This window comes from Natator depressus, chromosome 4, assembly GCF_965152275.1.
Source record: "Natator depressus isolate rNatDep1 chromosome 4, rNatDep2.hap1, whole genome shotgun sequence".
NCBI lineage: Eukaryota > Metazoa > Chordata > Testudines > Cheloniidae > Natator > Natator depressus.
In genome coordinates, this window is record NC_134237.1 from 2795819 (window position 1) to 2819637 (window position 23819).

The 23819-nt window shown below is 48.0% G+C and overlaps 1 protein-coding gene across 3 annotated transcripts in view; it reads left to right on the forward strand.

Moving 5' to 3' along the window:
• Nucleotides 1–23327, forward strand: part of HOPX (HOP homeobox) — a 28832-nt gene extending 5505 nt beyond the window's left edge. The window contains exons 2-3 of one of the 3 annotated variants that reach the window (XM_074950261.1): nt 12446–12620; nt 22706–23322. In XM_074950261.1, the coding sequence (XP_074806362.1) occupies nt 12477–12620; nt 22706–22783 (222 nt within the window). In that variant the 5' untranslated portion in view covers nt 12446–12476 and the 3' untranslated portion in view covers nt 22784–23322. Of the gene's footprint in view, nt 1–11909; nt 12621–22705 lie in introns of those variants that run through there. The other 2 variants (XM_074950262.1, XM_074950260.1) reach the window with 2 other exon arrangements.
• The last annotated feature ends 492 nt before the right edge of the window (nt 23328–23819 follow it).

Genomic DNA, 23819 nt, shown 5'->3' on the forward strand with positions numbered 1-23819 from the left:
CATTACTGAGCAAAGTCTAAGGGCTTGTCTACACTGGCAGTTTACAGCGCAGCAACTTTCTGGCTCGGGGGGTGACAAAACATCCCCCTGAGTGCAGCAATTTTCAGCGCTGTAAAGCGCCAGCGTAGACAGTGCCCCAGCGCTGGGAGCTGCGCCCCTGGTGGACGTGGGTTTTTTAGAGCTGCGCCACGACCACTCAAGGCACGTTAAAGTGCCTGCCGCAGCAGCGCTTTAGCGTTGCCAGTGTAGACTGGCCCAGACACAGAGCGCTCAGCTGGGAACATAGGGGCCAGCCCCACACTGCTAACACCTGTCTCTCAGCACCTTCAGCTCCCCTGGACTTTACTGGGAGTTGTGGGGTCAGCCAATGCTGAGCGTCTCTCACCACGTGGCCATAGCAGAAGGACAAACAGGAACGTTTCACCTCTGTGAGAAATAGTTTTGCGTGTGCCAGTCTGTGCCCCATTGTGCCCCAACGTTACTGTAGCCATGGGAGAAGATCTTAGAGGACAATTCTTACTCATTTGTCACGCAGCCCTCTTGGATGCAAACAACTGGAGGGCCCAATCCTCAGCTGGTGTAAATCAGTGTAGTTCCACTGGATTCAATGGGTCTGATCCCCAGCTGGAGTAAACCGGTGTCGCTCCATTGGAGTCCTTGGCCAGCTCCTCAGCAGGTGGAGTTTTATGGTGTCAGCGGCCCCCCTCCCTTGAATTCTGACATCAATGGAGCTATGCTGCTTGACACCCACGGAGGTCCCAGTCCTGTACAAGGACCTCAGCGCTTGTCCCCCCATGCTGGCAACAGCGCCGTCCTTCCTGACTCACAAGCTAACGTTTCTGAGTGTTTAGGAGGCATCTGAAAATTCCACCTGGTCAAAATTTCTCAAAACAAAAAAAATTGTTAAAATTTGGCCCTTTATCTCCCCCTTCCCCATCCCCTGCCCTGCTCAGGGAATTTTTCACAAAAACGTTTTCCTCAAAAATTTTCCATTTTGGGGGGGGAGGCGGGGGGGCAGGGAAAGAAACTTTAGATGAGAAACTTTAAATGAAAATATTTAGCCTGTTGTTCTATTGACTGTTTCTTAATTTTCTTTTTTCAGTTTTGTTTTGTGGGGATTTTTAATGCCAATTTTGATCTATCAGTCTAGTCATATAGGAATGTTTTATCCCTAAATCAAAAAATTGTATTGACATTTAAAAAAATGTTTTGAACACTTTTCAGTTTTAAAAGCAAAAAATACTGTTTCAAGCAAATCTGCTGAAAATTCAGCAAACCAAACAATGGACTGTTATGCAAACAGTGGAATAATGTTTGCATTTGCCCAGATTTCTGCAAGATTTTAAATCATGATGATCTGTCCCATTGGAAATGGAAATGCAACCTTAGCACTTACAATGGCACTCACCCCAGGACTTACTCAGTGACACCTGGCCTGTAATGCTTCAGTCATTACAGAGTTACAGAAGAGTCGCTTTGTGCATGGTGACTGGAGTAACAATTCTTCTAGGCTCTGTATACAAGGTATTTATTAGGGGGAGTTTAGGCTGACTACAGTGCAGCTGAGTGGCAAAGACTTGAGAGAGTTATTCAGCTCACGCTAATGAAGTGTCAATGAAATCTGTACTCTTCAGTGCACCCGTCCTGTTTCTGGCCTGTGTTACGGGGCGTCTCTAGTCAAATACTCAGAGAGCTGGACAGCATTTTACTGGTGCAGTTTTAGTTCTCTTACTCTACACAGCCGTGCGAGGCACAAGTCAGTGCCATGGTGTAGTGTGACATTGTGGCTAGGGCACAGCCACAGTCTGGGCAGTCTGCATAAGTGCACCCACCTTTGCTAGCTCTGATGGCGCTAAATCAGCACTGGAGCAATGGGGAGAATTTCGGGGAAGCCTCAGGTAGCCCCAGCCACTGTGGGCGGCACAGAACACACGTACACCAGGGAAATAGCTTACCCAACAGCAGAGACCAGGACATGAGCCATCTGAAAGCTTGTGCCTTTTGGGGCTCTATAGCCTATGTGTACACTGCACACTAAGCACAGGTCTGGGGGACCCAGCCTTGGGGATGCAGAGTTTCCAAGCCCAAGCTTGAGCATCCACACTGCATTATAAACCTGGGTTTACCATTGCTGGACCCTGATCTCACAGCCGTGTTAACGCATCCACACTGCACTGCACAGCCCTCCAGATTCAGGTCTGCGGCTAGACCAGCATCTATGCTGCAAAGTGACACGGCTTGGCCCTGAGTCACAGCAGGAGCTAGGCTCTGACCCACCCTCCAGCAGAATCCTAAAACCCACATCCTGAGTGTCTGATTCTGTGCGGACAGAAGGGGGCATGGCCTCAAACCTGCGTCCAGGCCTGGGCTTAGTGTGCACTGTAGAAACACCCACTGAGCTTGAGGTTACCTCGTGTTTCCAAAGTCTGGGGGAGAGCTATGAAAGCCTCAGATTGGGGCTAGTGAGGGAAAGGGAATCAGCAGCCTGAGGGCCACAGACCCTGAGGCCAGAGATAATGGGTAGCAAACACTGAACAGCAGCCCCCCAGCTGCTCCTGAGCCTGAAGTCATTGCAGGAATATCCCTCCCTGTGGAAACTGCTTTGCCACTGAGCTACCTCCGGCTCCAGTCACTCACTGGAGAGTGCTAGAAGAAAGGAAACAGCTGTAAAGTGGAACTGGGGAAACAAATATGCACGTGTTAAATTTCATATGCAAATTTGCACGCATAAAATTAACACATTTTAAAGAATGGCAGTTTACTGAGTACTCTCAGCGCGCCCAGGGCTCTCAGTCTATCACAGCTCGCCCCAGCCCCGCTGATGGAGCTTTCCCCCCAAACCAGACACTAGCGCTGCAGTACAGTTCCGGCTCCAGATCTGAACACCGAGCAGGAGGGAAGGGTGGCATTCCAGGTCTGGCAAGAGAGGAAGCCAAGGACAGAGGGAGGACATGAGAGTAAAGACAGGAGAGGGTGGGAACTGGAGGAAAACACATCCCATATACTCATATCTCCCTCGAAACAGTACAGACAATGAAACAGGCCAGGCATTGCTCCGAGATGACACACATATAGGGCACTCCCATCTAGCCCACCCTGTGCGCCCGGCAGGGACTTGCCCAAGCAGATACTAGACAGCCTTGCTACACGGAAACCAGCACTATCTCTGCAGTGGGCGGCTAGAGACCTGGCCTGGGGGAGGAACCAACACGACTCTGCTGTATGGCGAGGCACGACAGCTTTCCCTTGGGTGGTTCCCTCCGGGCCCATACCCCACAGAGTTGCAGAACAGCAGAGCGAGGGGTGAATTACAGGCAGACACAGCCAGAAATATCCGGTTTTGGAGCAGGTCTGAAGATGGGGCACAGAGACAGACGGACATTTCCAAACAGCTGGTGGCAGAGGAAAGAGGGATGCAAAGACCTGGGTCAGCGCCTGCTCTGCCCCAGACTCCCTAGGACCCTATGCATGTCACTTACTCTCCCCTGTGTTCCAGCTCCCACCTGTGCGGTGAGGCTAACACTGTGGCCCTGCCCCATGGGGTGTTGGGAAGGCAAATGCATTGAGCAGCACGAGTGCTCAGACTGTATGGGATTGGGGCCTATATAGATATATAGGTGCTTAGACAGGTGCTTGGCATCTAGGAGGGGACATGTTGCTCCCTCTTCCCAGCCCACACAATGGAGATGGTGGAGATGCAGCGATTCCTCTAGACCAGGGGAACGCCCATGAAGACTTACATCAGCTTTGTAGCCATTGATGCTGGGAGTGTGAGGCCAAGTGGTTGCTTCTGGGCTGACCTCCAGCCCAGAGTGCCTGGGGCAATGATGGTAGGTGCAGGAGTCACTGGGGGCTGCTCCCTCACCAGGGGAGCCCACGCTGGCCTAGCATGGCTAGCATCAACTTCTTTGGAGAGCCTGCCCCTTTCCCGAGCGAAGCCCCCTGTGGGCGCATGGGACATCACCTCCAGGTCGGGGCCGGAATTTGCTCTTCCCTACTCCTTCCAGTTCAGCCAGAAGCATCGGGGTTTGCAGTGTGCTCCCTCGCCGGATGGCAGGCAGGGAACTGGCCTTCGGCAAACTACACCAGCAACCAGTGAGACAATTCCAGGCATTGGGATGGACTCAGCCAGCCTGGCAAATCTAGTCCCTAGGTACTTGCAGGACCATTTATTTCCTTCTAGCTCCCCCAAGGCAGTTACAATCAGCTGGGTTGTCCTTTGCTCGCCAGCCTAAATTTCAGCCTATGCTGGGCAGAGGCCTCCTTCGGCTCTGTTTGTTTAACCCTACCCATCAGCATCTGCTCAGCACCTCTGAAAATCAGGGTATTTTAATTAAGGTGCCTACAACCAGATTTAGGTTTCCAATTTGGGGCCAGGTTTCAGAGTAACAGCCGTGTTAGTCTGTATTCGTAAAAAGAAAAAAGAAAAGGAGTACTTGTGGCACCTTAGAGACTAACCAGTTTATTTGAGCATGAGCTTTCGTGAGCTACAGCTCACTTCATCGGATTTGGGGCCACTATCTTTTTGCACAAACCCCGCCTGTCAAAGCCGCAGCGAGTCTGTGTCTACACCGCAGTCAGAAGGTGTGACTGCAGCACGTCTACACATACAGTACCTGAGCTACCGTTGAGCTAGGGCGAGCGGCTCAAGTACACACCCAAGTCCCGAATGGGGCCAGCCGTGCCACTGCCCTTGCTGCCACAGCTTCACTGCTATGGTCACTTTGAGCAAGCTAGATCCAAGCTGGCTCGGGTACGTCTACACGTGCTGCCTCCCCACTGCTGGGTAGGCAAACCCACTTTGTCTCTTGACTGCGTGCTCTGTTGGAGTCACTCAGCTTTCTATGCAGAGTACTCCACATTGCTGACCAGGCAGAAGGACACTGGCCTTCCTGTGGCTGAGTGCTGGAGGACGCAGGTGAAGGTTTGTCCCTTAGGATAGCATTCTACTCATTTTGTTTGTGTGGGTCACTAGTGACCAAATGAGGGTGTGGCAGTAATTAAGTTTGCACAAGCAATGATGTTCTATTACTTTCAAGAGGTGAGCGAGTTGGTCATTCGTTCGTTTCGTAACGAGAAATCAGCTGGTCCCACCCACTTCACACCCCGGTACATCCCAGAGCTATGGGTGTGGTTACTGTCCTGCAGCATTCTCGGACACAAGAAGAAAGCTCTGTGTTTGAGCAACCAATGAGTCATGTGATGTTGGGCACAGTCCTATTTATGACCACTTTCCATATTGCCAAACAGTGATTTCACTAGCAAATGCCGCCTTCTGCAGAAGTGGCTTGAACAGGAGTTTCCAGACAGGGTGTTGGCAGCAGAAAGCTCAAAGGGCTTTGAGACAGAGAGTAACATTTCAAAAGCCCCTCTGTGACTTATGAGCATTTGCCCCGTTTTCAGAAATGACTTTGGCAGTTAGGAGTCAAAGTCCCATCGGCTTTCAATAAGACCTCGGCACTTTAGAGTCTGTGACTGTCGGCCTCGAAAGTGCCACCCTGGTTTGTGGGCCTGGGGAGTTGTACCAAGTCCTGCTGGGACATGAAAACACAGCTGCTACAGGGGGCTCCTGAGAGATTCCTAGCAATCGCTGGTGACAAAGCAGGATATAAGGTTTGATTCTGAGGTCAGAATCTGCTGCCTTTTCACAGCAAGTTCAAGCCAGATCTTAGTTGTGTTTTGGAGCAGGGGAGTAGCAATGGGGAGGGTGGAATTTCCACCTCCACAAGTTCACTTGTGCCTGGAGACCATTTGCCCTCAGCTGTCCATGGCACTAACCCAGGCTAGCTCCAATGAGATGCCAGGGGGACCTTTCTAGAAACGTGTGGCTCTAGCCCTCTCCACCCCCAATTAAAACCTTAGCCATGCCCATCTTTCAGGAACTTAACCTTTAAGTTCCCTGGTCACTATTGCAGGTGGTTCTTTCCCATTTCCCAGCACTCAGAGTCCTTGGGAATAAGGAACCATGCACACCTTTTATTTGGGAAAAACACAATCACTATATATTTACCTGCAATAAAACGGGCAAAACCCAAGCTGTCCAATTCTGGTCATCCGTGGATGTGGAAATGTGGAGAAACTGGAAAGGATCCAGAGGTGAGCAACAAATATGATCAAAGAAATGCAGTGAAAGCCATATGCACAAAGGCTGAAGGAACTGGGTATGTTTAGTTTGGACACGAGGAGATTAAGGGGGAGATATGAAAACTGTCTTCAGATACTTGAAAGGCTGCCTTAAAAAAGATGGAGAAAAGTTGTTCTCTCTTGCCACAGAGGACAGGGCAAATGGCAATGGGTTCAACCTACCCCACAGCAGATTTAGATTAAATCTCAGGAAAACCTCAGACCAGTAGAACAATGGAACAGACGCCTAGGGAAGTTATGGAAGCTTCTTCACTGGAGGTTTTCTACAGGAGGCTGGACAGAGCCACCTGTCTTGGATGGTTTAAACACAACAAATCCTGCATCATGGCGGGGGTTAGACTAACCCGGGCGGTCCCTTCTAACCCTGTGGTTCTATGATCAGGAGTATGGCGTACCCCACAGTCCCAGTTATTAAGTGTCTAGCTTTTTGAGGGCCCACAGCTCTATTTACATCCATCTAAAAGCTCACTTGCAGATCCCATTAGGCCCAGTGCTGATCAAGCGGACGCTAGGAAGCGGCTCCTCAGCTGGGCTGCTCTGGCCCAGCAACATCCACCCCACCAGGCCCCCTGCTGGTCTGTGGCTGTCTCAGGCAGTTCAGCTCCTGCGGCTCTGCCCCTGGCGCTCAGGGCAGGCATGATGTTCAGCTCTAGCTCCATCGCCATTGTGCAGGCCCCACAACATTCATCCCTGCCACCAGGAAGCCCTCTGCAGTAAAGACCGTGTTATGGAGGGTTCCGAGTCCCCAGCTACAAAACCCAGAGCCAGGCAGGACTCCTGGTCAAACCACTTCCCTTTCCAGCACAGCCCCTCCCTTCCCTTCGGAAGCGGGCATTCCCAACCTGTCAAACCGCACACAACCTGTCAGCTCAGGGTGACCCACTTACTACTGGGCGTATCTTGCACAATTCAAACACCTTTTCATAACCAGCCACATTCACACACTGCTGTCATTCCTAGAAACAGAACACAAACAGATTCCAGACAACGCAACACAACCCACCATGCGTAAGCCAAACTGCAACCCATGTAAGGGAAGCCTGCCACAGCTTGTTCCTTCCCTGTTCTCCTACAGGAGGAGCAGAATAGTGGGAGCTTCTTTCCCATTTCAGCACTCTAGCTCTGGGGCTCACACTGGCAACTGCATGTTTTTCTGACTTGACTGTTCCCTTCCTTCTTTCTTTCTGTCTAGCCTGGCTGTTACACTGAGCCCCCGAACCATCACTGCAACATCAGGCTACAATGCGGCTTCTAGATAGGATCCAGCTATAGCCACAGAGCCGGACTGAACCAGAGTAGAAACCAGGGTAGCTGGACATTATGGTTGATTGGACATTTGGGGACATAAGAACGTAAGAATGGCCATACTGGGTCAGACCAAAGGTCCACCCAGCCCAGTATCCTGTCCTCTGACAGTGGCCAATGCCAGGTGCCCCAGAGGGAGTGAACCTAACAGGTAATGATCAAGTGATCTCTCTCCTGCCATCCATCCCCACCCTCTGACAAACAGAGGCTAGGGACACCATTCCTTACCCATCCTGCTAATAGCCATTAATGGACTTAACCTCCATGAATTTATCCAGTTCTCTTTTAATCCCTGTTATAGTCCTAGCCTTCACAACCTCCTCAGGCAAGGAGTTCCACAGGTTGACTGTGCGCTGAGTGAAGAAGAACTTCCTTTTATTTGTTTTAAACCTGCTACCCATTAATTTCATTTGGTGGCCCCTAGTTCTTATATTATGGGAACAAGTAAATAACTTTTCCTTATTCACTTTCTCCACACCACTCATGGTTTTATAGACCTCAGTCATATCCCCCCTTAGTCTCCTCTTTTCCAAGCTGAAAAGTCCTGGCCTCTTTAATCTCTCCTCATATGGGACCCGTTCTAAACCCCTAATCATTTTAGTTGCCCTTTTCTGAACCTTTTCTAATGCCAGTATATCTTTTTTGAGATGAGGAGACCACATCTGTACGCAGTATTCAAGATGTGGGCGTACCATGGATTTATATAAGGGCAATAAGATATTCTCCGTCTTATGCTCTATCCCTTTTTTAATGATTCCTAACATCCTGTTTGCTATTTCGAATGCCGCCGCACACTGCGTGGAAGTCTTCAGACAACTATCCACGATGACTCCAAGATCTCTTTCCTGATTAGTTATAACTAAATTAGCCCCCATCATAGTCTATGTATCGTTGGGGTTATTTTTTCCAATGTGCATTACTTTACATTTATCCACATTAAATTTCATTTGCCATTTTGTTGCCCAATCACTTAGTTTTGTGAGAGCTTTTTGAAGTTCTTCACAGTCTGCTTTGGTCTTAACTATCTTGAGCAGTTTAGTATCATCTGCAAACTTTGCCACCTGTTTACCCCTTCCTCCAATGCCCTGGATGACAGCTGGGCCAGAGTAAGGCCCAAAGGAAGACATGGCTTTTGAGGAGGGAATGTGAAGGCAGGTGTGGTTGTATAGGCCAGGGGCTTAGGGGGGATGTCCCAGGCACAGGGGCAGCATAAGACTCTAAAAGCTATTCCATTTGTAAAGAGCTCTGACTCCTTTACTGCAGTTCTCTGTGGTGACTTGGAGAGCAATACTAATGCGTCACACAACTCTGCCGGCACTGCGTGGGGTGACAGCACATTGCCGGGACACATTTCCACAGCCCTGTGCCTCAGGTGGTCTTCGCATCCTCGGCCTGTGCAACAGCTTGTAGAGTGATGCACAAATTAGGTTTTTGCCCCTCTGCTGAGTGGTAATAGAGGTCAGCGCTTTGCAGGTCACCTGCCCAGTGACCCAGGGACATCCCAATGCAAACTGACTTTCTGAAAGGAAAAGTCAAAACATTTCATTTCAGAACTGCTGAAACAAACTGTTTCAACCTTTCCAAGGGAAAAAACATTCAACAAAAACAATTTGCTGAATTCACAAATTGTTTTGGGCGGCCCGAATCTGCATTTGTGTGTGTGTGTGCAAACAAAGGTTTTGCATGAAATATTTCCCCCAACTCTGCGTACTAGAAATGCACTAGGGCCTACAAACAGAATGGTAACCTGGAAGAACAGAGGAATGCTTTTGGAGCTGCTAAGGTTAGAGTTTATGCAGCTATGTCTTCTTGGTGTCTAAGAGCTAGCAAACAAACACTTGTTTTGCAGTCCTCCAACAGAGTGTGAACCCATGTCACAACCATGTGAAATAGTGTGAACTGCTCAGCCTGAGGGTGAGAAGTGTGTCAGGATACTACAGAAATCCCCTAGCAACGAAACTGAAGATGGGCATGGGAAACTCCGGCTTAGCACACACAAGAAATATTCCCACAATCAGTAGTTCAAAACTTGTGACAGGGTCGTTAGTGCCTTGGAAGTTCGCTGGGTAACGTTTCCCCAAGGTGATCTCAGGTGTGGAAAATCTTGCACTTCATTTGATGCTTTCCTGGAGGACTGCATTCCTTGTCTACGTTGGGCTCTTTGGGAATGGATGTGCATCCCCCTGAGAGCCCAGTGGGAGCTGCCAGTGGAACCATAAAGCACTTGGAGATTGGTATTTGTGGGGATGACTAAGAACAAACCATGGGGCCCTGGGCTGCGTGGGGAGATGCACTGCTTTGACTGACAGTAGAATCTACCCCAGCCTTCTCATGCGTTGAAGTGGCGTAGGAGAACATGACACTTAACAGACCAAAAACTAAATACTGGAGCGTCCCTGTGCTAAGGGGCTTGCAAGTTGAGGATCTGCATCTGCAAAGACTGAAGCATGTGAATAATTGAGTCGAATGGAGCTTTACTTGTGCGAGTAAAGTTCCTCATATTCTTAAATCTTTGCAGGACAGGACTGTATGTTGGCCATACACCGTTACCAGTGCTAATAAACAAGGGGTAGGGGAAGGGACTGGGAAGGAGCGGGACTTCACTAGGGAAAGACCAGGAGGTGCTGGGCCCGGCATGCGCAGTGACCAAAATCAGGACTGGGACATGCTGAGGTGGACCTTCAGGAGAAGTAATGGAGTGGGGGCAGAAGGGGACTGTTCTCAACATCCCAGCCCTGCTTCAAGCATGGCTGGTTAGTGAATCCTTTTGTGCCTACACTTTCTATTCAAGAAAATGGGCTAAGCCTCCATCCTCGATGTGCTCCTTCCTGCTCTCGTGTGCCCCTTTACAACCTCTCTGTGCTGCCCCCGCCTTCACCATCTCTCCAGCCCCCCACCCCAAAATCTCACACTGCTGTCCCTCGAAAATCCAGCCAGCATGAACCCACCCACCCATGCAGGTGCCTCCCCTTGCCCCAGCTCCAGTAGGGTGACCAGCTGGCCTGTGGTTATAAGGATAGTCCTGATGTTTGGGGCTTTGCCTTTTAATAGGCACCTGTTACCCACATCCCCGTCCTGATTTTTCACATTTGCTCTATGGTCACCCTCAGCTCTAGTCACACACACATACGCCAGCTCCCGCAGGAGAACTCATACACAGGCTTCACACAAACTGCCTCACATCTGCAGCCGCTCCCCTCCCCCCGTCCTGTCCCGCTCACCCCTCCAAACAGCGACAGAGCCCCCTTCCCTGTTTGCTTTCTTCTGTTCCTTCCTCATGCACTCCCAGAGATTGGAAAGGCTCCCCTGACCCCGAGGGAGCAAAACTTGTCCTGCCATTATCATGGGTGGGAATTTTGCACGTAACTTTTTTTTTGTTGGAAAAATGCCATTTTGTTAAAACCCAAATGTCTCCTGGGAAAGGGGCAGGTTTGACACATTTCCACTTTCAAAAAAAGTTGGGGGGAAAAAATCACAATTGTCAAAAATGTCCCGTTTTGACATTTTCAAAATGAAAAATCCCATTTTCAGTTCAAAGTGACTTTGGTTAAACTTTTAAGTTAATTTATAGTAAAACAACAACAACATCAACAAAAAACAGGTTCTCAGAGAAAGGTCAAAATCAAAATGAACAGGAGTACATTTCAATTGACCCAATCGGAAACAAAATGCAGATTTTTCAGTTTGTGAAAATTTTTGACATTTTGACTTTTCTGCCAATTTTGGGACAGAAATTTCTTTTGAACTCTGCACAGTTCTCCTGGGAAGGGAAACCATTTCCTACACTGCTCTAAGCATGGCCGATAGGTCACGCTTCAATGCAGTGGTTCTATAAGGTGTCTGGCCGTGCAGGGAAGCCCTTCTGTTGCTGATACGCCCAAGGAAAAAAGCATTCCACAAAAAAACCTCTCAGACATTCTTTCAACATCAGGGAGAAGCAATAAAAAAGGACAATGCTTTTTTTTTCCCTTAGCAGTTACCCTTGATTCACTAATTTGTTACCAGGGCTTGCAGGGCACTACAGGATCCAGAGGGCTAGCTCTCCCAGTGCGATAACTAGCAGCCTCTCCTTCCAGAGCCATGCACGTTCCTGTAACATCCCCAACGAGCGATGCCAACGCCTCAAGTTGTGAACAGGAATCAGCCCTGCAGGAGGCTGCTGGAACTGTAAACATGGCAAAATAGCTTTGCCCAGCAGAGCACAGAATCAGCATGGAAAGAGGTGTTATTTTCTGCTCTACCGGGCTGTTACAGCTCAAGCAGATAGATACGCATTGATGTGAACTAGCTAACGCTCTCCCCAGATTTCCACTGTCCCAAATTCCAATTATGCCTTTCTGCTAATCTTTGGGCTGAGCAGTTGTAATCACACAAGCCCAATATTCTGTCCCCTCTACCATCTGGTGAAGGGTCTGTGCCAGCTCCCAGCGGAAGGAAGGACTGCTTTTGCTCACGGGGAAGCAGCTCCTGGTGTTACCGGTGAAGGGGCTCTGCTCAAACCCAAGTGGGAACAGAAGATACAGTGATATGGAGCCTCTGAATGGTTTGCAAGTAGCAGACTGAGTATTGCCCTGGGTGCAGACTGCCACGCATTACCTAGCCCACTGGTCCTGTGCATCAGGAGGGTGGTTACTCCATTCAGGGGTCTTTGGTGGCTGGTTCTCCCCTCCCTACGATAAAGGGGTTTGCTGGGGGGGAATCCCAACGAGCCAGCGCACTAAATCTCACTCTTTCAGATTAGCCTGGTTTGGGACAGCCCCCAGCATGAGACTGCCCTGGCTTTGGACAGTGTCGCACTCACAACGCATGCAGGCCCCACCAGGCCCAGAGACCACATGCTGCGGCCGCTCTGCCTGCTGATCAGAGCTGGCTGCGGCAGTACGGCCTGGAGCTGTGTGTCAAGGGCTGAGCAGAGCACAGGGCAGGAGGGGACGCAGCTCCGCCGCCTGCTCTGGGCTCAGGCAAGAACCCCCTTCCCCTGGGTCTCTCTCCTCAGCCCCTCGCCCAGCGCCCTGTGTGCAGAGGAAATGGCCACTGAGCAGCCGATGGGCCCCACGGAGGAGCAGCTGGAGATCCTGGAGTATAACTTCAGCAAGGTCAACAAGCACCCGGACCCCACCACCCTGTGCCTCATCGCAGCCGAGGCGGGGCTGTCCGAGGAGGAGACCCTGGTGAGTGAGCAACACGGGCCCCCGGGCCCAAAGCCCTGCTCCTCGGCCAAGAAACCCGCTCCCCCCTGACAGCCCCGACCCACTCCTCAACCCACCCCATAACTCTACTCCTCGCCCCATAGCCCTACAGCCCCGCCCCACTCCTCAACCCACCCCATAACTCCACTCCTCGCCCCATAGCCCTACAGCCCCGACCCATTCCACAATTCTATAGCTCCTAACCACCCAATCACCCCCTCCCCACCCTATAACCCCAAGCCATCACATAACCCCATACCCTCATACTCCCAATTCACCCCATAACCCTGCTCCAAATTCCACAGTGCTAACTCTGTTGCCCCCACAATCCCACTCTTTTCATCTCCACACCCCCATTCCCTCATAACTGTACAAATCTCACTGCCTCTGCTCCCTACCCCAACAAACCTGCCTCACCCCGCATCACCAGAACCCAAACACACTCCTGTATGCTGCCCCCAGAGCCCCCAGCCCTATACCCCAGTGCACCCTGCTCTCCAGCCTTCCAGCCTCACCTCACACTTCGACAGCCCCACTGAGCCCCATATCCCCATCTCACACCAAACCTCCACATGCAAACGCCTCACTTCACCCCACTGCTCCATCTCACCCCACAAGCCCATTGCACCAGCTAACCCCTCAGCCCTGCTCCTTGCCTCATGCCACAACCACACTGCACCTCATAACTCCATTCCCCACCCCACAACACCATAACTCTGCTCTGTGATTCACCCCACACCCTCAACCTCAGTCCACCCATAACCCCACTCTTCATACCACAACACCCCATGCACCCCATATCACTGCTCTCCATGCCACTAACTCCACATCCTCCTACCCCAACTGCCCCCAGAGTCCTGCCCTCCACCCCACAGCCTCATAATCCTGCTCCTCATCTCACAACACACCTGCATCCCACCCCACACTGCCATAACTCTGCTGTCCGGCGCACAGCTCCATAATCTCACCGCTTACCTCCACAACTCTGCTGTCCTTCTTACACCAGACTCCCACCCCGCCCCATGCCACAGCCCCATACACCCTATGCTCAACACACATGACCCTGCTCCCATCCCGCACCACATAGCCCCATAAGTGCTCCCCTCCTCCATCACATGGCCTCAATTTGCCTCCCCAGCCCTGGTCCCAGCTACTTCACCAGCACCTGCCCTTGCTACCCCAGAGCTCCATCCCTTCCCACCAGCCTGCCCCTTCTCTCTCTCACGCTGTCTGGCATTTCTCTCCTCTTCCTTTCAAGCCTGTTTCTTTCTCTCCCTGACCCCGCTGGCTCTCCTGGGGAGGCTGAATTGCTGTCACTTCCCCTCCAGGCTGGGCTGGCAGACTCCACTGTGACTCCTCTAGTGCTGGGTTCCCAGCAGCAGCCCTGGCTGTCTCTGCTCTTACAATGCAGGCCAGACCATTTACAGCATCTTCACAATGGCCCCTTTCCCGCTGGCTGGTCTCTCCTTTTTCTCCTTGGTCCTCATTTCTGTCCCTTTAAATCAGATCAGTAGCATCAGCTGAATTCTCTGTGGACTAAAAGGGGTCAAAGAAATTCTGGAAGCTCCTTCAATAGGAGGCAGGAGCTGCCAGACTGGCTGCAAGACACGGGGTTCAGGGTCAGGATTTGGGAGGCCAGTATAGTGAAGGGGACCGGGTGAGCCCTAGATAGCACAGAGACCAAGCACAATGAGCAGACCCAGGAGAAAGAAGTGGTTCGGGACTATTTAGAAAAGCTGGACGTGCACAAGTCCATGGGGCCGGACGAGTTGCATCCGAGAGTGCTGAAGGAATTGGCGGCTGTGATTGCAGAGCCCTTGGCCATTATCTTTGAAAACTCGTGGCGAACGGGGGAAGTCCCGGATGACTGGAAAAAGGCTAATGTAGTGCCAATCTTTAAAAAAGGGAAGAAGGAGGATCCTGGGAACTACAGGCCAGTCAGCCTCACCTCAGTCCCTGGAAAAATCATGGAGCAGGTCCTCAAAGAATCAATCCTGAAGCACTTACATGAGAGGAAAGTGATCAGGAACAGTCAGCATGGATTCACCAAGGGAAGGTCATGCCTGACTAATCTAATTGCCTTCTATGACGAGATAACTGGTTCTGTGGATGAAGGGAAAGCAGTGGACGTGTTGTTCCTTGACTTTAGCAAAGCTTTTGACCCTGTCTCCCAGAGTATTCTTGCCAGCAAGTTAAAGAAGTATGGGCTGGATGAATGGACTATAAGGTGGATAGGAAGCTGGCTACATTGTTGGGCTCAACGGGTAGTGATCAATGGCTCCATGTCTAGTTGGCAGCCGGTATCAAGTGGAGTGCCCCAGGGGTCGGTCCTGGGGCCGGTTTTATTCAATATCTTCATAAATGATCTGGAGGATGGTGTGGATTGCACCCTCAGCAAGTTTGCAGATGACACTAAACTGGGAGGAGAGGTAGATACGCTGGAGGGTAGGGATAGGATACAGAGGGCCCTAGACAAATTAGAGGATTGGGCCAAAAGAAATCTGATGAGGTTCAACAAGGACAAGTGCAGAGTCCTGCACTTAGGACGGAAGAATCCCATGCACCGCTACAGACTAGGGACCGAATGGCTGGGCAGCAGTTCTGCAGAAAAGGACCTAGGGGTTACAGTGGACGAGAAGCTGGATTTGAGTCAACAGTGTGCCCTTGTTGCCAAGAAGGCCAATGGCATTTTAGGCTATATAAGTAGGGGCATTGCCAGCAGACCGAGGGACGTGATCGCTCCCCTCTATTCGACATTGGTGAGGCCTCATCTGGAGTACTGTGTCCAGTTTTGGGCCCCACACTACAAGAAGGATGTGGAAAAATTGGAAGGAGTCCAGCGGAGGGCAACAAAAATGATTAGGGGACTGGAACACATGACTTATGAGGAGAGGCTGAGGGAACTGGGGATGTTTAGTCTACGGAAGAGAAGAATGAGGAGGGATTTGATAACTGCTTTCAACTACCTAAAAGGGGGTTCCAAAGAGGATGGCTCTAGACTGTTCTCAGTGGTAGCAGATGACAGAACAAGGAGTAATGGTCTCAAGTTGCAGTGGGGGAGATTTAGGTTGGATATTAGGAAAAACTTTTTCACTAGGAGGGTGGTGAAACACTGGAATGGGTTACCTAGGGAGGTGGTGGAATCTCCTTCCTTAGAAGTTTTTAAGGTCAGGCTTGACAAAGCCCTGGCTGGGATGATTTAATTGGGGATCGGTCCTGCTTTGAGCAGGGGGTCAGACTAGATGACCTCCTGAGGTCCCTTCCAACCCTGATATTCTATGATTCTATTCTATGAGGAACAGCGAAGCACCCACTGGGCCATTTCCATTTGATAGTTTTCTTTTTGAAAATTGCCAAAGTTGCATCTAAAAAGAAAACAGCCCCAGGAAAACCATTTCACCACGTGCTACAGGCTGTCTCTGAGCTCAGGGGAAGTGAAATGGAAAGGGCCCAGTTCAGATCTCATACTATGTAACTCAGAAGTACCATTGCAGTCAATGGAGTCACAAATGGTCTAAACATAGTGAGACCAGTCTCTGGCCTGGCCTGCGTAAGTGGCACTGGTGTAATAGTCATTCCTTTGTTCATAGCACCCTTCTCCCCCTTCAGTTTACCAGAGTGCAACTGGCACCAGTGAGTGAAAGTAATACTTCAGTAGGGAGCAGTGCAGGTCTCTGTGTCTAACACCACGCTGTGCTCCTGGTTCCAAGCTGCTCTGGGGGGGGCCCAAGAATCAGTCACACACGAGCCTCTTAGTGCTGATCTCCTGATTAAAACAAGCTATCACAAAAGAGAATCCATGCTCCTCATTGGAGTCTCCCCTTAAAGGACTTATTTTCCTGGTTAAAAGGTGACATCAGACGATGGGCAGAGGCGCTGCTGTGTGTTAGTTTGTTAGAGATGTGCTACGGCTCTGAAGTTTCACTTCTTCTTTCTTTACAAAGTGACGATCAAATATCGCACAGGGTGCACAGAACCCGTGTCTCTCTCGTGAAAATTACTGCACATTAAAATTTGACCTTCATAGACAAGCTTGCCTGCTCCTGAACCTGAAATACTCCTACAGAGCTGAGGATGTTTGAAAAAAGGGTTGTTTATGTAATAAATCAAGACTGAGGTTTTAGTTATATAGCACATGTACTGTGTCTAATATTATTAATATCAGTGTTTTCCATCTGCAGTGTCCTGCAGTCACTAGTCAGACACCAGAGAGACTACTGCTGAAGTGCAAAGTGGTGACTGGTCAACTGTTTAGGACGGGACGTGACAAACAGTGCATCTAATTGAACTGACAGGGAGAAATTTAAGTAGATATTTACCAGGCTGGAGTTGGGCCAAGATATCCCTGTTAATGATGCTACAATGCTCTTAGGAAAAGTGTTGTGGCACTGGTGTCTCTAGTGACCACAATAGCTCCAAAAATAACTGCTAACAGCAAAATAGTAGATCACAGGCATAGGAGTGCTGTGCGTATTCGCAGACAGAGAGCAACATTGTACTTATATGCAATCATGTGCTAGCAATGCCCCTCTGCCATGTACATTGGCCAAACCGGACAGTCTCTACGCAAAAGAATAAATGGATACAAATCAGACGTCAAGAATTATAACATTCAAAAACAAGTCGGAGAACACTTCAACCTCCCTGGTCACTCAATTACAGACCTAAAAGTCACAATTCTTCAACAAAAAAACTTCAAAAACAGACTCCAATGAGAAACTGCAGAACTGGAATTAATTTGCAGACTGGACACCATTAAATTAGGCTTGAATAAGGACTGGCAGTGGATGGGTCATTACACAAAGTAAAATCTATTTCCCCATGCTAATTTTCCCCCTATTGTTACTCACACCTGATTGTCAACTGTTTGAAATGGGCCATTCTGATTATCACTACAAAAGTATTTTTCTCTTGCTGATAATAGCCCACCTTAATTTTGTCCAGTTTTGGGCCCCACACTACAAGAAGGATGTGGAAAAATTGGAAAACGTCCAGCGGAGGGTAACAAAAATGATTAGGGGTCTGGAACACATGACTTATGAGGAGAGGCTGAGGGAACTGGGATTGTTTAGTCTGCAGAAGAGAAGAATGAGGAGGGATCTGATAGCTGCTTTCAACTACTTGAAAGGGGGTTCCAAAGAGGATGGATCTAGACTGTTCTCAGTGGTAGCAGATGACAGAACAAGGAGTAATGGTCTCAAGTTGCAGTGGGGGAGGTTTAGTTTGGATTTGAGGAAAAACTTTTTCACTAGGAGGGTGCTGAAGCATTGAAATGCGTTATCTAGGGAAGTGGTTGAATCTCCTTCCTTAGAGGTTTTTAAGGCCCGGCTTGCAAAGCCCTGGCTGGGATGATTTAGTTGGGGATTGGTCCTGCTTTGAGCAGGGGGTTGGACTAGGTGACCTCTTGAGGTCCCTTCCAACCCTGATATTCTATGATTCTATAATTCTATGATTAATCTTGTTAGAGTTGGTATGGCAACACCCATTTTTTCATGTTCTCTGTCTATATATATCTTCCTATTGTATTTTCCACTGCATGCATCTGATGAAGTGGGCTTTAGACCACGAAAGCTTATGCCCAAATAAATTTGTTAGTCTCTAAGGTGCCACAAGTACTCCTCGTTCATTGTACTTTCCGTGTGGATGACTTATTTCAGCTGCTGGCTTTTTATTGAAGGCACATGGCATTGTTGACAGTACACATTTTCTTATGTAAGTGTTAAAAGGTCGCAAAGGCAAACACTAAGGGAATACAGCAGAGCTGAGGCATTATAATATTGTACAGTAGGCATCCACTGAGGATGACTTATTTTAGATTAACAGAAACAAAAAGCATAGAAAAAACAATATGCAATCTCCTGTGGAGAGCACAGTGTGTGTGACTCACTCTATACTAGCTGCCATCTTGGGCTAACTCACAGGGCATGCCCCTGCAGACAGGCTAGGGAGTTCACTTTACTCTTAAAGGTGCAGAGCCTAGAAAATAGCCTACCTGTACCACAGGGATCTAAATTTTTAACGAAACTGTACCTATATCTGCAGAGAGCCATTCTGCTTCTTCCTCGTGCACTTTGAAATAGTTTCCTCTTTGATTACCACCCTTGTCATCTAAAGCATATGTTGGTCCCACCATTGGATTGGAGGATGAGGGTAGTTTCACTACTCCAGGTTTCCCAGCATTGCTGTTCATGCAGTGCCAATCATATTCTGGTCACTTAAGCAGTACTTACTTCTGTGAATTAGAAAATCAAAAATGTCAGTGTTAAAAATGTGACTTAGATTATCTGTCCTGCAAAATCCTGCAGCAAAAAGACAGAATTTAGTCCTATAGTGAAGGTAATTTCCACACTTATATTAAAGTGCGTTGTGATCACAGCCTTCAATATGCCCATACACTTGTACTCACTACCACCAGCCAAGCCCTATTAGTGTGCTTGGAGATCTGCAAACATCAACTCCCATCGTGCACAAAGCTCCATGCAGGTACTTTGCCCATGCAGGATTAGGGCTATAGTGAGGGATTTCCCTACACCCCCCATGGGGCTGTTTACCCCCCCTGAATTTCCCCAAAACCCCCCGCCCAGTTTTGTGAACTAGTTACATGCAGTGTTGCCAATTTAGTGATTGTTTGGAAATTTGAATTGAAATTGAAACATTAATACAGACTTTAAAAGCATATAAAGTGTACGATAAAATATGTGTATCTGAAAAAGTATACTAGATTTCAAAAGTAGGAACACAGACTAGCTTCCTTTTACAGCTGTTGTTTTTATGACCATGTCAGTGCATTCATTTTGGTGATGTTGGCCAACCTAATAATTTCAAACTATGATTTGTAAGTAAACTCTAAATGAACTCTCCCTGACAGCTAGTGATGAGCTGGGGCTGGGGGGGGAAAGGCTTCAGGACCAGACTGTATTTACATTCACACCTCATCTACCTAGGTATCCAGCAAACAGAGCTGTGTTGCCCAAGTGATAGATTTTGGCTGGGTTTGGGTTACAAATTACTTGAATGCGGGGTGTAAAGAAATGTTGTTGTTCTTATTCTATGAGTAAAGGGCAGTAGAACTGTATTTAGCCTGTGCTGACTGAGGGCATCAAGAGAGAGGGTGGGGACAGGTGTTTTGCTTGATGGTCTGCCTGAGTCACAAGTACTATTAGACCTGCCCCCTCCACTGTTTAAAGACAGAGCTGATTAGGCTCCATAGATGGTCTTTTGTTTTGTTAAGGAACCCCTACAGCTGAAATCACTGATAATCAGGTCTAAGTGCTTAGACCTGCTGGGGGACAGTGTTTCTGTGGAAGAGATGGCCCAGTCTGCACTAGCTGCGAGATTCCCCCACTGAGAGCTCAGCTGAAATCACAGAGCTGGGTGGAACCTCAAGAGACCAACTCGCAGAGGTCACAGTGGAGGTGGCAGCAGAAGGTGATGGCGCAGGGCCATTGGCAACAGAGCGGTGGAGCGAACGGTGGCACAATGAACAACAGTGGCCAGAGTGAACAGTGAGCAGCTGGAGGAACGAGCAAAGTGCCTTCTTGCCCCCCACCTGGAAGGTGAACTCATGTGAAAGCACCTCTGAACTCTGAGACTCCACTGACCAAGGACAACACCAGTGAGTGTTAATGAGGCTGTTAAGAATGCTGGAGACACAACACAGTTCAAGCGAACAAACATGGCTGTGGCCTCGTACTTTCTATTTAGGCAAGAGATACCACACACTACAAACTGGAGGCCAATGTTAAGTGCATTGTCACTTGTTCATCCTGAAGTTGAACACTGGTTCCGAACAAGACCAGCAAATGCTCACTGTCTTTCTGCAAGAAACTCAACTGACTGGCTAGACACATGTGGTGCAACAGTGAAAGACACAACAGTTGAAAAAAAATGAACTCTCTCACCACATTCAAAAAATTTGCATACATGGCTGATGAATGCACTGATGCAAATGAGCATCAACTATTAAGTCATTGTGTACATTATCTTGATGTCAGTGGTAGGCCAGTAGATGCATTTCTAGATGTTCAAGTTATAGAAGACAGATTGGCTGCATCTGTGACAACCGACATCTTAGAGTTAGATGCTTGTCAGTTGGACCCCAAAGAGATGGCTGCTTGTGCATTTGATGGAGCTGCAAACTTCTCTGGAAGACATGGTGGAGGACAAGCTTTGCTGAGAGAAAAGTATAACCCTAGTCTCTCCTATACACCCTGCAGAGGCCATCTACTCCAACTAGCGCTAGTACGAGCTGCAGACTCTCCAAAAGACATTTTAAAAGCTATAAATTTAATGTTTTCATTATATTCTTTTTTCAGCAAGAGTCCAAAAAGACTGAATATCTTGGAAAATATAGAAGATACACTGGGACTGAAGTTCAAATTAGTCCAACCTGGGAAAACCCACTGGCTTTTTCATCAGCAATCCTTGGCTGTTGTCTTAAAATTACTCCAGCCATTATTACTGGCTTTGGAAAGTATCTACCAAGATGAGATGGATCTAAGTAGTGAGGCTGGTGGATTACTTTTGCTACTACGTTCAGAGAAGACTATTGCCATTCTCTCTCTTGTAAGTCTACTGTTGAAACCAGTTGGGTCATTAAACAATGCCATCCAGGCATCTGCTACAACAGTAGTAGATCTTTCTCCAGCAAGAGAAGCTACATTTGGATCAATCCGAGAGCTATCCGTTGAAAAAGTACTGGAAGAAGCAAAGACTTCAGTCCAGAAGTTGACTAATGAAGGCATTTATATTGAATCCTTAAGTGAAGAGGACAAGAAGTGTTTGTTAAGACACCTGAAAAAGTACACAGACTTGATTCTTAAAAATCTACAACAGCGACTTCTAGATTCTACTCAACCTCTACGCAGCTTTTACAGATCCCTGTCCTATAAAACACCGACAGTTGAGTGAAGTGAGGCACTCCAGCAATGGGGCTGCCATGTGCTCAGGACAGAATAGAGAATTTGAACACAGAGTGGAATATCATACGACAAACGAATGAAGATTTGACTTCAACTTCTTTTTTATCATCACTAGTGGCTGGACCCGATCTTTGTGCTCTGTTTCCTGGACTGAAAGAAGTAGGAATTCATCTCTTGCTACTCCCAGTCACAACAGCTACAGTTGAGCGTTCTTTTTCATCATTGAATAGAATTTTGTGTTTTGAAAGAAGTCGCCTTCTGACTGATCATGTGAATGAACTAATGAGCATATCAATTGAAAGAATGGAAGTACCGGACACACAAGAAGCCACCAAAGATGAACGCATTGCATTCAAGAAGTTCATTAACAGAGTTGTGCAAAATTATAACAAGAAACCAAGAAGGATGTAGATGTAGTGCTTCACAGAAGGCTTGAGTAGCCAACTTTAATTTGTGTGATGATTTTAAAATCTAATAAAATGGTCATGAAACATTTTTCAGTTTTTACTATGGTGCCACACAGCCCACCTTCACCCTCACGGTCTCACCCCTCATTGGCCCTGACCCCCTCCCCCCCTCATAAATTTGAACACCCCCACTAAGTTCAATTCCTGGGGAAAACACTGGCTATAGTCCCTGCCCTAAGGAGCTTGCATGTCTATTTTACATGTAAAAGGTTTAGTCCAGTGACCCACATTTCTTTCCTCACTCTCTGATATCTACACTAACTGGGAGCACAGGACTGCTGCACACCTGGTATCAAAGCAGCCCCTTGCTGCAAGACAGCCACATCTCTCTCTCTGCCGCTTTCTCCCATCCTGGATCCATCTGTTTTCTGGGCAACAAATCACCTTACCATTATGATGTAAGACTATTGGAAAACTAGATCCTACTGACAGAGTCTTTAGAAAGTAGGAATGTAAGACAATGGGTAACATTGTCAAAAGCACCTAACTGACTTAGGAGCTTTATTCCTGTTGATTTTTGGTGGGACTTTAGGCTCCTAAATCACATAGGCACTTCCAAAATGTTTTACCTTATGTGTGATTGCAATGGAATAGAAAGTTATTGCAATGCAAAAAAGTTAAGTGCATAAGTCTAATTTCCTTGAAAACATTCATGTTTGTACATTTCTCTGTTCTCTAGAAATGGTTCAAGCAGCGCCTTGCAGAGTGGAGAAAATCCGAAGGGCTCCCTTCAGAGTGTGGATCCGTTAGAGACTAAGGAGAACGACTAGCTTTTTCCCTACTCACTGTAAACAACTGATTTTGCTTTTCCTTCTCGCAATAGATGTTATGATCCAAAGTAACATCCTGCTGTTTAACATGGTGTTTTATTTAAAATGTACATAACCAGAAAAAAAATAATGATATAATACTTTAAACAGCTCTTGTCAGATATTATAGAGTGGCTAAGAGGAGAGCAGCTGTACCCTGTTTGGATTAGAGTTCCATATGGCGTATAAATGTAATGTCAGCTGCACAGAGCAGAACCAGTTAAGGACCTAACCCTTGGCTCTGAGCAAAGCTACTATGAAAGGGCAGAATGATAGTGTGAAAATTTTCCTTTTCTTCTGATCCCCATATGCACACTCAGTGCCAGCATTAACAGTCTCTAGGTTCCTGGAACAGAAAACCAGATGTGTCATTAACCTGAGCTTACTCAACTCAACACACAGAGCACTGAAAATCACCACAGAGGAGAACTGAGGACATCCATAATTACTAGATCATGCCAAGAACCCTTGACTTTATCTGAAGTGTGTCTAATAAATGTCACTGAATGAAAAGGAATATTTTTCTGATGTATTAATAAAATTAGAACTTTTTGTTCAAACTGAAAATATTTGTGTTCTGGTCACACTAACGTCAGTTCAAGGCCAGATGAGCCCCCACCCTCAGCTCACCTAGTCTGACCTGTATATCGCCGGCCAATGACCACCATCCAGCCACCCGCATGCCAAGCCAAACAACCTGAAGTAGATGTTCACATTCTTCAGCATGTTTTTGTCAGCATGTGGTGCTCTTAGCCATCAGCTCCCTGACAGCCCATCCAAAGTATTCACTATGACAACACAGGTCTTTTCTTCCCTTCCACACGAACTGTCTTTAAAAGGTTGCTGGCCGTTTTGCAGGCCTTCTGCACATGGCAGACCTTCGGGCAGTTTCGTGTCCGGAAGGATTTTGTCCCATCTGTTGTATTTTTAAAAAGCTTTTGGGTGTGTATTGTTTGTCCTCCAATTTCCATGCTCAGCCTTTCT